At 41.1% G+C, this 13,758-nt stretch overlaps 1 protein-coding gene and 1 non-coding gene across 2 annotated transcripts; both read left to right on the forward strand.

The window, feature by feature from the left end:
* The first annotated feature begins 1,504 nt into the window (after window positions 1–1,504).
* Window positions 1,505–6,345, forward strand: LOC130744545 (uncharacterized). Its single transcript, XM_057596718.1, has 4 exons — window positions 1,505–1,765; window positions 1,843–2,057; window positions 2,214–2,589; window positions 6,334–6,345. The coding sequence occupies exons 1-4, from the start codon at window positions 1,505–1,507 to the stop codon at window positions 6,343–6,345; spliced, it is 864 nt and encodes a 287-aa protein (XP_057452701.1).
* A 767-nt stretch (window positions 6,346–7,112) lies between these two features.
* Window positions 7,113–7,219, forward strand: LOC130709591 (small nucleolar RNA R71). Its single transcript, XR_009010068.1, has one exon. It is a non-coding gene; the product is annotated as a small nucleolar RNA R71 (small nucleolar RNA).
* Window positions 7,220–13,758: the final 6,539 nt, after the last annotated feature.

The raw sequence follows: 13,758 nt of genomic DNA on the forward strand, positions 1-13,758 counted from the left end.
TGTGAGAAGTTGAGGTAGATCAGGTGATAATGAAGACCAAGACCAAGCAAAGGATGGATCATGGAGATGGAGTGCTACAATGGAGTAGTTGATGACGCTCACCGGAGAGGGAACCAAACCATTACAACACCGCAGAAGATCTGGTGGCCGCAGCATGATATTGAGTGTTAGATCTGTGTAGTTGAAGCTTAGCGGAGGCAAACCATAGCATTGCCGCAGTAGGCGCTAGAGAGGATTGAAACTCCATGAACCTCACATCTTAGTTAGCACCATGGTGTCGTTCCAATCTGCCATCATCTCCTTTCTTTTTTCTTAAATTTTTCTGGGTAAAGGTTTGAGAAACTCATCTCCTCCAGATCCGATTGAACCCACCCGACTGACCCATTTACCCGCTTAACCCGAAACCCGCCAAATCGAAGCTGTGTTTGGGCGGAATCGGACCACAATATCATGCACTCGGTTTTGATCGGTTGGGAGGTTTTGAGCCCGAATCCGGCCGTAACCGACCGGTGCTCACCCCTAGCTAAAGGAGTATAAAGTCAAGCAAGATGTCATGACATTGTATTGTGACAATCCCAATGCTATTAATATTTCCAAGAATCCTATTCAACATAGTAGGACTAAGCACATTGACATCAGACATCATTTCATCAGAAATTTGGTAGAAGATAAAATTGTCACTTTGGAGCATGTTCCCACTGAAAAGCAATTGGCAGATATCTTCACCAAACCACTTGATGCTACCACCTTTGAGAAATTGAGAGGAAATCTTGGGATTTGCCTATTTGAAGAAGCATAGCAATTAACGCACGTTTTTGCTCTAACGGCTAGTTTTCTCGTAACTACCAATACTGCTGTTATGACATCATCATCAAGGTTGCTTCTTCATTACTCAACTGCTATATAATCATCCCCAACAGCCAAATTTCAATCTCACAACCGGTCGTGTTATTTGATTCCGTAACCTCTGTCCTTCCTTGCTCTCAATTTTTCATCAATTCTTTGAATTTGTTCACTTTGCACTATTTCTTCACCATGTCTCAAGTCTGAGGAAAGCAAGATCCTATCAAAGGCAAGATTGAGAAGACTTCTCTTGGAGTCAAAGTGATGGGTTTGAATGTGAATTCTTCCACTCAATCCAAGAAGGCTTCTGCAACGAAGGATTCAAGAACCCATGCCAGAAAGCACTACAAGTCGCGTACTAAAACCATGAATGTTCTTGAAGCACCTGCTTTTGAGGAAGTTTCCAATGAAGACACCCTGCCAATGATGTGCCCGATGTTGAGGCATCTGTCTCTCACGCAGAAGCTTGTGTTCCTGATGTGCCTGAAAAGGAGATTTCACCATCTCAGGAATCTTCTTCTTCGTCCAAATATTTTGAATCAGAGAATGAAGCCCACCAGGATGTTTCTTCAGAGGAGTCTAGCAAAGCCCCACCGTCTATTCATGAAGTTTCAGATGCTGAAGACCCAAATGATGTGCCTATGGCAAGTGTTGCTCCAGGATGAAGAGGAGAAGAAGGGTTCCTGTTGAAGAAACCCCCTCTGTTTCACAGAAGAAGGCCAAATCCACTCCTGCCACCTACACATCAAGGCAAGTGGATATGAAGAGCAAGGGAAAACACAAGGTTGTGGAGTCTTCTGACAAGAAGGTGAAGAAGACTGCTGAGAAGAAGAAAAAGATTCCAAGGGTTGATCTGGAATCTGAGTCTGATATTGAAGCCGATGTCCAGGACATCCTGACTTCTGAGAAGAATAAATTTCTGGTAAGCGCATCCCTCGGGATGTTCCCTCTTTTCCTATTGATAATTTCTCTTTTCATGCTGCTGAGAATGTTCTCAAGTGGAAGTATGTTTGCAAGCGTCGAATTGCAAAGGAAAGGGGGATTGGCATTGATGTGCTTGAGTGTAAGGAAATTGTTGCTCTTATTGAGAGGGCTGGTCTGAGGAAGACAGTTCTGGATATTGGGAAGTGTTATGGGAGGCTAGTGAAGGAGTTCCTAGTCAATTGTCTGATGATGATGTTGGTATTCCTGGAAGTGCTGAGTTCAGGAAAAGTGTATGTGTGTGAGATGTGTAACCTTCTCCCCTGCTGTGATCAACCAAGCACTTGATTTGTAAAGGAGAGCTGTTTGACTCTGGACGGATTACTAGTAAAAAAAAGAAAGCTTCTTACTACTGGTTCTCTGAGTGTTAAGTATGCCATCCTTAACAGGATTGGAGTGGTGAATTGGATTCCCTCTCACCATACTTCTACTATCTCTGCCATTCTGGCCAAACTAATCTACAGAATTGGGACTGAGATCCCCTTTCATTTTGGTTCACTGGTGTTTGCTCAAACCTTGAAGCATGCAGAGACTTGTGATGTGAAGCTGCCCATTTCATTCCCCTCTCTCCTAACTGCCATCATCCTGAAGCAGCATCCTGATATTCTCAGAATGGATGATGTGGCTGTATCCAAGGGTGCCTCAATCCCCTTGGATCATCGTTTGTTCCTGGACCCTCATGTCCTAGACATTGATATGCCATCCCGCAAGACATCCATTCCTGTTTTAGTGTCTGCCTCTGAAACTGTTGGTCAATCTGCAAGTGTACAGAATCTACCCGGTTTTAATTTATCGAACCACATGGAATTGGTATGAGAATTCAGTTTAAGCCTCGAGTTCACGGTAGGAAAGCGAGTAAAAATTCAGTTTTAAGGTTGATTTCTAGGTGATTAATTAACAAGCAATTGAAATATAAGTGTGTGAGAACAATGGTGAGCATGCCTTGGGTTCTTGCTTAACTAATTCAGTTTTAGTCAACCTATTCTATCCACAAAACTCTGAGTCTCTCCTTGATGCTCTAGCCTAATTAATCATCTATCGAGGCCTCGCATAGACAATCCTCTCAAGTCAAAAGATAGGCACAATTCCTTGACAACCTAAACATTTGCTAAAGGCACTAAGCATGCAATTCAGGCCAACAAACCCCAAACTTTCCTCTATTCCTAGTAGCAAGCATAGAAGGGGTAATCCCACAACAAGTCCCTAATCTATAACAAACTTCTGTTCTATTATAGAAAAGCATAAAGCTAGTACGCGTTCAAGCTTAAAATATGAAGCAAAGATATGGGATTCAAGGGTTTACTCAGAGAATTCATGAATAGAAATAGGAATTAAGATTAAAACATCAAGAGTCTTACAAAGAACCCAAAGCAAGAGGGCTTTAGCCAAGCATGGCTATAGAACCCATACAAGAAAGAAAGGATAAAACCTGGAACATGGACTTGGAGAAAGCTTATCCTCAAGCTCCAGAGCCTAACCTTACTTCTAACTTATTTAGGAATGTATAGAAATGACAAAAGTTACAAAAGAAATGACAAAAAGCCTATTTATAGGCAAACAAGTCCAGTCTGGGCTCTCAAGCGCCAATTAAGCACGCCTGAGCGCCAATTCCAAGTGAAAAAAGTAGCTTTTGGAGGTAATTGGCGCTCAGGCACTCAACAGGAGCGCTCAGGCGCCAATTCCTCTCTAGCATGATATAAATAGCGAACCAATTGGCGCTCAGGCACTCTACACGAGCGCGTGAGCGCTCTCTACATGCTAGAAAGTCTCTTAAACTTCTTCTTTACTGCCCTTTAAGCCTCCCTTCAATTTTCCAAGCCTCTTGGCCTTCTTTCTTCAGCAGTTTCAGACCTGATTACTTAGGAACAAAGCAAGGAAAAATATCTAGGAACTCCAAGAGATTATTAGCATAAAAGACCCTTTATTCAAGTAGAAAAGATATGAAAGTCCTACACTTACTTAAAATGCAAGAAAGGTCCCCATAAAACTATAAAATTACCATAACAAAGTAAAAACACAAATAAAGATAAAAATGCATGAGAATGCATGAAACACTACATGAGACTCAACAAAAAGATTCAAAACAAACAAAGAAATGACCCTAAAAACACTACTAAACTAGGGTCATCACACCACTATACTTAGCGACAGCTCTCCCTCGAGCGTAAAGAACACTCGCTTGCCCTCAAGCGCAAGAAATGCTCCCAAAACAAGTGCTCAACAAGGAATACTTATCACAAAACCGGGGTACAAAGCAACCACAGTTGGTTCCAAGAGAAAGACCCAAAAACCTACTTCATGCATCTTTTGAAAAGAGAAGAGTGTAGAGTCCACTCATGGGAAGCATATAGATCTAAAATCCTAGGATGAGATATTGATTTAGTGCACTGAGCAAACAAGCAGTTCATAGGTTATGGATATCATTCACTCAAGAGCAACAGAGATCAAACATGCACAAATTCAAAGAGACTCCACAAGGGTTGTAATGTTTAGCTTGGTGATGTACAAGGTGGTTGGTCCCGAAGGAAGTCTAAAGCTTCAAGCATCTTGAGTGTGGTCATATTAGTAACCCCGGAGCTTTCAACAACAAACTTTTTAAGCACAAGTCTCTTGACCCCTTTTTCAACTTTCTTTTCTTATATTTTTTTTCTTTTTGCAACTTCAACTTGATTAGGAGTTTTTTTTTTCTTTTTCTTTTTCTTCTTTTTTTTTACACTAGGGGCAAGAGACATTTCCAACTTTATTTAGCTCCAAAACAATTTAAAGACCATCAATTTCCCAAAATCCAACTTATCATCAATCCCAATCATTTAGCTAACAAAGAAATCTTCAATAGGCTCAAATGGGACAACTAGGGACAAATGTTCAAGCCAACAAACTCTGAGGCTCAAAAACCTACAAGTCTCAAGAATTGTACAAGTATCACAAAGCATGCAAAGAGTGAAATCAATACAGAACCAAGAAGTACAAGTGAGTCAGGATCCTCTAGAGAAAATTTATGGTGAAGGGCCTAAGATGGGCCCTTATGGACCCACACCAACTCTATCCTTAAGAAACACTTGGAATACCGAAGTCTCATCCTCTCTTCCCCAAAACATGCAATCACTCATCCCCAAAAGAAAATCCAAGTATTCACAAAAACATTTTCGAAAACCAGCACAAGTTAGAGAGCATAACTAAGGGCAAAAACATGTGAGTATAGGGAAGTAAAGACCCAAAAACGACTCTAACTACTATGCATGATCAAACAAAAAAAAAGGTTCTACAAAGAGAAAATATGCTAAAAATGCATGAATTAACTTAAAGGGAAGAGATACACCTCCTCTCCAAGTCAAGCACAGAGGCTATAGAACCGCCTCCCGCTATTCAGTTGCGTGCTCTCTCCTCCTGCAAAATGCAACAAACAAACAAGCAACATAAAACAAGACTTGGGTTGTCTCCTAAGCAGCCCTAAGTTATTGTCCTAGGTGGACTCTCCTTCCTTTGATGTTAGGAAGGAAATTCCTTACCATCAATCTTTCTTCCACATGTGCAAGGTAGGAAACTTGCACAAAACCTTTGGAACAATTCCTTCCAAGAGAGGGTATCATCTAAACCATCGTACCAAATCCTTGCTCCCCCTTTCAAGGAGTGAGGGAAGAGCTTAATCATGAGCTCATCACTAGTCCCACCTTCCATATTTACAAGGTGACTAGTTTGAGTGAATCGAGCCATGTGGTCTTGGAAATTCTCCTCTTTAGACCCCCCACACTTGTTTTCACTAACAAGCTTGATGAGAGCTTGGCTAAGCTCAACATCTTTTTCACTTACGTTGGGGGTCTCCTTTGAAGACCTGGACAAGCTTTTGATCATATCACAAATAAAATCATCATTAAGGTTAGTTTGTGAATTAGGATTGAAAACCGAAAATCTTACCTTGTCCTTACCAACTCGGAGGATGAGCTGACCCTTATCAACATCAATCTTAGCTCTGCCAGTGGCTAAGAAGGGTCAGTCAAGAATGAGAGGAATCTTTGCATCCTCCTCCATGTCCAGCACCACAAAGTCAACAGGGAATACATACATGTCCACCTTCAGTATAACATCTTCCACAATCCCATATGGTGTTTTTAGGGATCTATCCGCCATTTGTAAGGAGAGCATGGTCGGGGTGACCTCTCCTAAGTTCAGCATTCTAAACATGCTAAGCGGCATCAAGTTGATGCTCGCTCCCAAATCACACAAGGCTTCAACAACAGTCAACCCCTCAATCTCCACTGGGATAGTAAAACTCCCAGGATCCCTTCTCTTCTTAGGCATTTTTCTTTGCAAAATTGCACTACACTTCTCGGTCATCATGATAGTTTCATCAACTTCACTCAACTTCCTTCTCTTATTTAAAATGTCCTTCATGAACTTAGCATAGATAGGCATTTGTTCCAAAGCATCGGAAAAAAAAAGGGATATCGATATGGAGTTTCTTAAAAACATCCACAAATTTTGAAAACTTTTTATCCAAATTCTTTTTAGTCAATGCTTTAGGAAATGGAACCTTGCCAATTTCAGGAATAGGATCATTCATCACTCTAGTTTTAATTGGAAAACTCACTTCCTCCTCAACTATTTTCTCACTTTTTTCTCTCTATGCTTTCTTTTCTAACCCATTCAACACTCTACCACTTCTAGTAGTCATAGCAGAAGCACTTTCTTGTTCGGGATTGGGGATAGTATCGGAATGAAGTTTACCTTGAGGCCTTTCGGCTATTTTCTTGGCTAGCTGGCCAAATTGACTCTCCACGTTCTTGATAGCCGCATCTTGGTTCTTATAGTTGCTCACCGTGTAGTTGATGAAGCTCTCCAATAGTTCCTCTAAGCTCTTCTTGCCACCATTTTCACTAACTTGCTCTTGGTCTTGTTGAGATAGTCTAAAGCCTTGACCTCGGGAACCTTGATTAGCCATGGTGCAAAATTCACTAACATGAGGCCCTCCATGAGTCACACACTCCACTTTGGCTATTGTAGCACAAACCAAATTGGTCGCCTTTATGTGATTTTGAATCTCCGCCATTCGTTTGGAGAGTTGCTTGTTGGAGGCCAAGAGCTTGTCGTAAGCTTCAACTTCAAACATACTCCTTCGGGTTTGACGATCATTTTCAGAGTTCATGGCTCTCGCTGCCATCTTTTCTATCAAGTCATACCCCGCTTGTGGGGGAAGAGCATCGAACTCCCCATTAGAAGCCGAGTCCAAACCAAACCACCAAGAGTATTGTAGACCATCATAAAACGTTGCAACCAATTCAGCTTGGGTGAGATTGTGTTGAGGGCATTTCCTCAAGAGCTTCTTGAAGCGCTCCCAAGCTTTATAGAGATTCTCTTCAGCGGTTTGCACAAAAGTCATGATGTCTTTTTTTAGCTTCCTCAAAACAGCTCTTGGGAAGAACCTTGTTGTGAATTTTTCTGCTAAGTCTTCCCAAGTAGTGATACTCCCTTGAGGTTGTGAATTAAGCCATTCCTCCGCTACATCCTTCAAAGAAAATGGAAACAAGCTAAACCGAATTGCATCCGTCGGAACATTGTTCACCCGGTAAGTGTTGCAATTCCGGATGAATGTAACGCCCCAATTTCTCGAGTGTCACACAGTAACTAATCACGTGTATTTTCACAAAGAATTTTCACCGATTAATTAATTAATCTTTAATTAATGATAAAAGAACCAATTATTGTGAAACTTAACCCTTACAAAAATTCAATGCGGTATAATTAAAAACATATAATTCGGAATAGAAATAACTTCTTAATGAAAGTAAAACCATAATTTCAAGAGTGCAATAATAAATCCTTGGGCTAAAGCCCTACATCAAAAATCTCGACAGTAAAATAAAATAAATAATAGTCCGGTGCAAAACTCTCAGTCTCACTGCAAAGAATTCCTAGTCCTGATCCTGTTTCGGACTATCAGCTTCTGCTTCATGCGCCCTCTTCTTGGCCCGTTCCAGCATGATCACACTTTTCCGAGGTCCCACCCTGAAGCACTTGGGACAACCAGGAACGCGCTGCACCCGGACTTCCGGCTTGACTTCAGGTGGCGGAGACTCCACTGCCTCCTCCTCTTGTAAGCGTGACTCTACTGTCGCGTCCTCCGAATGGTCTTCTTCTGTATCCTCCGAAGTATCTTCTTTCACGGCCTCCTGAAACCTAGCTGGAGGATGCGGAAACATGATTGATCCGTCCCTAAGAACCTGACTTGCAATGAGCGACCCAAATCAGTTCCTTGCCAAGAATACTGCACCGCCGACATAAATCCTCGCACTCCGGAATTGTCGGCCTCCCAGAGTCGGTCTTCATTTGGACTATCCAGAACAATCTCCACTCTCGTGATATCCTCCATATCCATCGAGAGCGGCATCTACCCCCCCCAAATAAACAAGTAAACACAAAACAGGGTCAGGTCCAACAGAAAAATAACAATCACAAGTACAATAGTATCACAATATAAACGTTATATGTCGTTTATGGATATACAGTCAGTTAGTCAGTACTAACGGATCCTCACATCGCACAACCCACCAAAACTCCTTGGCCAATCTCGATCATCCGCAGATGAACAATTCTCGGAGGGGACCGCAGTACCACCCTCAATCACGTGGAGACCTAACCGACTCATCCACAAATAACTCAGGGAGAACCACACAGTCAATCCCTATCCCATGACTAAATCATGGTTATCACGTGGAGACCTAACCGCCTCATCCACAAAACACCCTCGCGTGCAAGCCCATCGTTCTCATGGACCATAGTCTACCTGACCTATGTCCGCTAATTAATTTCACTTGCAAGCGAGTCACAACATTATTAATTCTCTTTCTCTTTGTTCTTAAGGCACTAAAGTCAAACCTAGAATTTTATCTTCCTTTTATACCACATCATTCATAAAACAACATCCAAAGTCACAAGGGGATTACGGCTAGGTGAGCGACCCTTGGACAACTATTCAACAACAATATCGACACAAGTTCATGCATGACATATCATGGTAAATTCTTTAAAAGACTTGACTAACGACCCATGCATGAAAAGAAAGGAAAAAGTTCCCCGAACCCTTGGAAATAGGGTTCGGGCGAACCTCAATGAGGCTCTAGGGTTTTGAAAATAATTTTGTAATTCAGGTTCCCTCTGATACGATTGTCCTGCACGATGCTGGGACAAGAGGTTCGACAACCGCTTAACAGTAAAACAAAACTTAACAACAGAAACAATAACACACAGTAATTGTTAACCCAGTTCAGTGAAAACTTTCACCTACGTCTGGAGGGTTTGCACCCAAAGAAAGGAAATCCACTATCTCAAGATTCAGGAATTACAGACACTCATGAACAACTCAGTTCATAGTTCACTTCCTAATCTACCCAGTGTATTTCTACTTAGAATCTCAACCTAAGTATGAGAGCCCCTCTCACTTTCTCTCAATCACTGTCACAGTGATTGGTGAACACAATGAACAAGTAGAGTTTGAACGCAATCAAACACACAGAATCTCTCTTTGCTTTATAGAATCAGTGAGCAAAGTCAGATTCACAACTAACAAAGGACAAAGCACAAATACAAATCCTTAAACACTCGATCTCTCTCTATCAGCTTCGACCATCTTCAAGTTTTAGGTCTTCATCCTTTTATAGACTTCAGCAGCGGTGACATGGGCTCTAGGGTTAGCACGGGCTGAAGAAACAGATTGCAGTAACAGCAATTCAAAACGCAATCTTGATAGATTCGGTTTCTTATTGCACAAGATAGAAACCAATCTTTTAACAAAGATTGTTTCAACAAATAACAACCCAACAAATAAACCCTTATGGAATAGCTACTTGCTCCTCAAGTAACTCAAAAACATATCTTTAGTAAATCTTCAGAGGGCCCACAACAGAAACACAAGCTGAGGACTGATGCCCTAGCTTCACGAGGTCAGATGCCACGACATCTGCTTCGACAAACGGTTGTTTTGACAAAATGCATGGCAACATGTTCCAAAAATCTCCCCCTTTGTCAAATTTTGTCTAAAACAACTCACAATCAGAGATGATAAAAACTAGAGAAACAATTCTCCCCCTTAGTCAAATCTCCCCTTCAACTAATGCAACTCCACAACCAACTACCATACTTCAGAAGGCATAGTTGGAACAAAACACTTAGCAGCACAAACACACAACCAGAAGTACAATCAGGCCTTAGCATATGATGACACCAAAATAGATCAGCTAAAAACATCAACGTTTCAGAAATACTGCCATCAAAAGTTAGCAACACATAAGCTATCAGAAATACTGCTAATCAGAGGCAACGTTTCAGAAATACTGCCATCAGAAGTTAGCAGCACATAAGCTATCAGAAAATGCCTCTTGAAACAAACATAGCCATGGTCTTGAACTTGTCTTCAAATTAAACAGACTAAAGCTAACACAATCAAAACACACATAGCAAGAAGCAACTTCACAGTAGAAACATAGGTCTTCACAGCAGTACCACAAAATATTACAGACCACATCGCATATAGAATCTTCAATCTCAACGCAAACTACTACTCCCCCTTTTTAGCACAAATTTGCAAATGGTGCATCCAAAAACAAAAGAAAATAGCACAAGAACAGAGCAAACTAGTCTTCAGAACTTGACTCCTCCCCAGACCCGTCTGCACTGAAGGTGCGAAAAACACTAGAAAGGGGGGGTTTGAATAGAGTTTTTGAATAACGGGTATACTTTTAAGCTTTTTCAAAACTCAAAGATAAAAACTAAGTGCTGAATGATAGGAAGCAAAGCACGCAAGTATTTTATCCTGGTTCACTTGAGATAAAAGCTCAAGCTAATCCAGTCCACCTGTGAAGGTGATTTCTTCCTTCTTCTGATGAAGGCAATTCACTAAAATCAATGAGTGTTACAACTGCACTTTGCTACCTGCTAAGTGACTAACAATACACTGATTTTCTCACTAGTATCCTCTTAAGAAGCTGATCTACCAATCCTCTTAAGACTAGCCAAAACACTGAATCAACCTTGATTCAGTCCTCTCAAGATCCGACCAACCTTGGTCTCTTAAGGAACTTTACAATGTGATGTAAAAGGTTTCGGGTTTACAATGAGTGCTTCTAAAAAGCGAATAGTAAACTCAGATATTTAAGAACAGTGAAGAAATAATGCTAAGAGATTGGTTCGTATATGTTGAATGTTTTCAGCAAAGTTTCTTAGTCTCTTTCTTCTTTCTTCAGCCTTTATATACTCCAAGACTTGTGATGTAGCCGTTGCTAGGGTTTTATCCGTTGGAGTGGCAATTCTGTAATATCAGACTGCTAGGCTGAACGAGGTAGGTGGCGGACAGACTGAGACTTGTACGACGTTGTACTGTGATAGTGACCTGTCCTTTCACCAGTTGACTTGAGATCTGAAGGCTTCAGATGAACGTTGGTGAAGCTTCTGATCATCGTCAGATTGAAGCTTGGATTCTTCTGACCTTGCAACTTCTGCTTCTGAACGAGTTCCTCAGAACTTCTGATCGTCAGAGCTAGAATAGTTTGGGTCTTCAGAACCAACTGCTTGCAAGTCTTCAGAACTTCTGACTCTGGTTCTTCAGATCCTCTTGAGAGCTTGTGTCTTCAGAACTTCTGAAGGATTTGCCACTGTTCAGAACGAACATGGTAGGATAAAGAGCTCTCTTTTTAGTAACCTTTGGTTCTTCTTCTTCTGAACGAATAGGCTTGGGTCAGATTCAGAACCTGTTTGACACATCTTAAAAAGACAAACGTTAGGGTACCACAATTGTTCATCATCACAAACCTTAATTGTAATTATCAAAACATAGAGCTGCAACCACTGATCAAAACTTGATCTTACAATCTCCCCCTTTTTGATGAGGACAAAACAAGTATTTTGATGAACAATTTTTACACAATAAACTGAATACACAAGAGAGAAAAGATCAGAGATTAAACTTATCCTTGTGTATCGGTTTGCCTTGCTCTTTCTGAATCTGGGATAACACCTGATTCTGAGCTAGGGTCTCCCCCTGACTCCCCCTGAATCTATGACTTGATGAATTGGTGAAGAATCTAGATTCGGAGTCTGGTTATGTGATCAGAATTTATGCTTGAAGAGATGTATACTCATCAGAAGTGATGGTTCAGAACCTAGCGTATATCACTTAATAACATAGAGTCTTGTCCAGTTATAATTGGAATAATGCGTCAGAAGCAGATTAGTTCAGAATATGAACAAAATGTATTCCTTATTTGAGACACTTGACAATATCTATGTGCTATAAATATTTGATACTTGTTCTCCTCTACTGGTTTTATATAATATACAAATTTATCAAAACCATTTTATGTACTCCCCCTTTTTGTCATAATCAAAAAGAGTGAAAAACAAAACCAACAATAACAATAACAAGAAAGTGATGCAAAGAAGAGATGTTATTATTACTGAACGGAGAAAAAGTACAGAGGATTGAGAGGAATGAAGAAGACTAATCCTAGATATATAGGAAGGCTCGAGAATTCTTCATGGAGAGAAGTTGAAGGTGTAGGGGACGAATGTCCTGATAAATTGAGGCTAACTGAGTAGCCAAATCTTCCTTCAAAGCAGTATTCTCCAGGACAGCCTCTGGATCCGCTTCATTGTGACCTTCTTCATATTCCAGAAGCATGCAAATGCCTTGGAACTGATCTTCAACGTCCTTCCGGCGAATGGTCAGACGGAGGAGGTCATTCAGAACTTCTTGAAGATTCTGAAGACAGTGAGTCTGATGAGAAGTGAGCCAACATTTCAGAAGATTCTCAATCTTCTCAAGAGCTTGAGAGATCTGAGTAGATGATAGATTGACACTCCATGGAAAGAATTGGTCAAATACCATAGTCTTGAGTTCAGAAATTGATTCGACAGAAGTCATTCTTGAACCAGAGTAAGAGAGGATTGAAATGAATGATTGTGAAGTGAATTGCGTTGTGATGGGGAAGAAGGATTGCAGAGAATATAAGGAGAGAAAGTAACAGAAAAACATGCATAAAACTTATCAAGTCATAAAGGCATGTGAGTTACTAAATGGACGGTGCATTGAATCAGAGAATAAGAAATTAACACAGTCAACATGAAATAAATTCAGTCATAACAAATAAATGCATGCATGATAGAAGTGAGGGATTCAAGGCTTGGAAGTGGAAGGAAGGTTTTCCATCAGATACTTCATGATTGCTTCCATTTTGCTTGAGGACTCCTGAATTTGCTTGCTTTGCTCATTCTGAACAAGTCCTTGTTGCTCAACCATCTGAAATAACCTCTGCTGATCATCCTGAATCCTGTCAATCCGGGCAGCAAGAATAGCAACTTCTGGAGCTGGAGCTGAGGTAGGAACTTCTGGAGCTTGTGTATGAGTAGCAACTTCAGCCTCTGAAGACATTGCAATATCAACTTGAATTGGCCCTTGCTTCTCAACTTCATTAACATCTGCATCTTCCAGAATGACTATACCGTCTGAGCTTTCTTCTGCAACCTCTACTGTAATCATATCAGCATCTTCTGAATTACATTCAGAGACAACACATGGTCTTTCAGCCATAGCTCTTCTCAAGGGTTCACAAACCCTGTGCAGCACTCTCTGCCTTTGCTCATTGGCCCTCTCAGATGCATCATGAACTCTTAGGCGTTTCTCCCTGCTAAGCTGCTTCTGAAGGTCATGAACTTTGCCTTCTGACCATCTTTCAAAAGCAGACCATAGACCATCAACAAGATAGGCATCAAACTGATTATCAGTTACCTGATACAGCCATTTCAGTCTTCTGGTGGCCTCGTCAGAAAACTCCTGAATGAGTTGAGTAAGATTCTGAGGTTGGAAGGAGGTGGCCAGGGTCAGAACAGGCTGAGGAGTTCTGGCAGCATTGGAGCTATCAGGTCTGAGTTGTTCTGAAGGAGTGG

Source organism: Lotus japonicus, chromosome 3 (assembly GCF_012489685.1).
Source record: "Lotus japonicus ecotype B-129 chromosome 3, LjGifu_v1.2".
NCBI lineage: Eukaryota > Viridiplantae > Streptophyta > Magnoliopsida > Fabales > Fabaceae > Lotus > Lotus japonicus.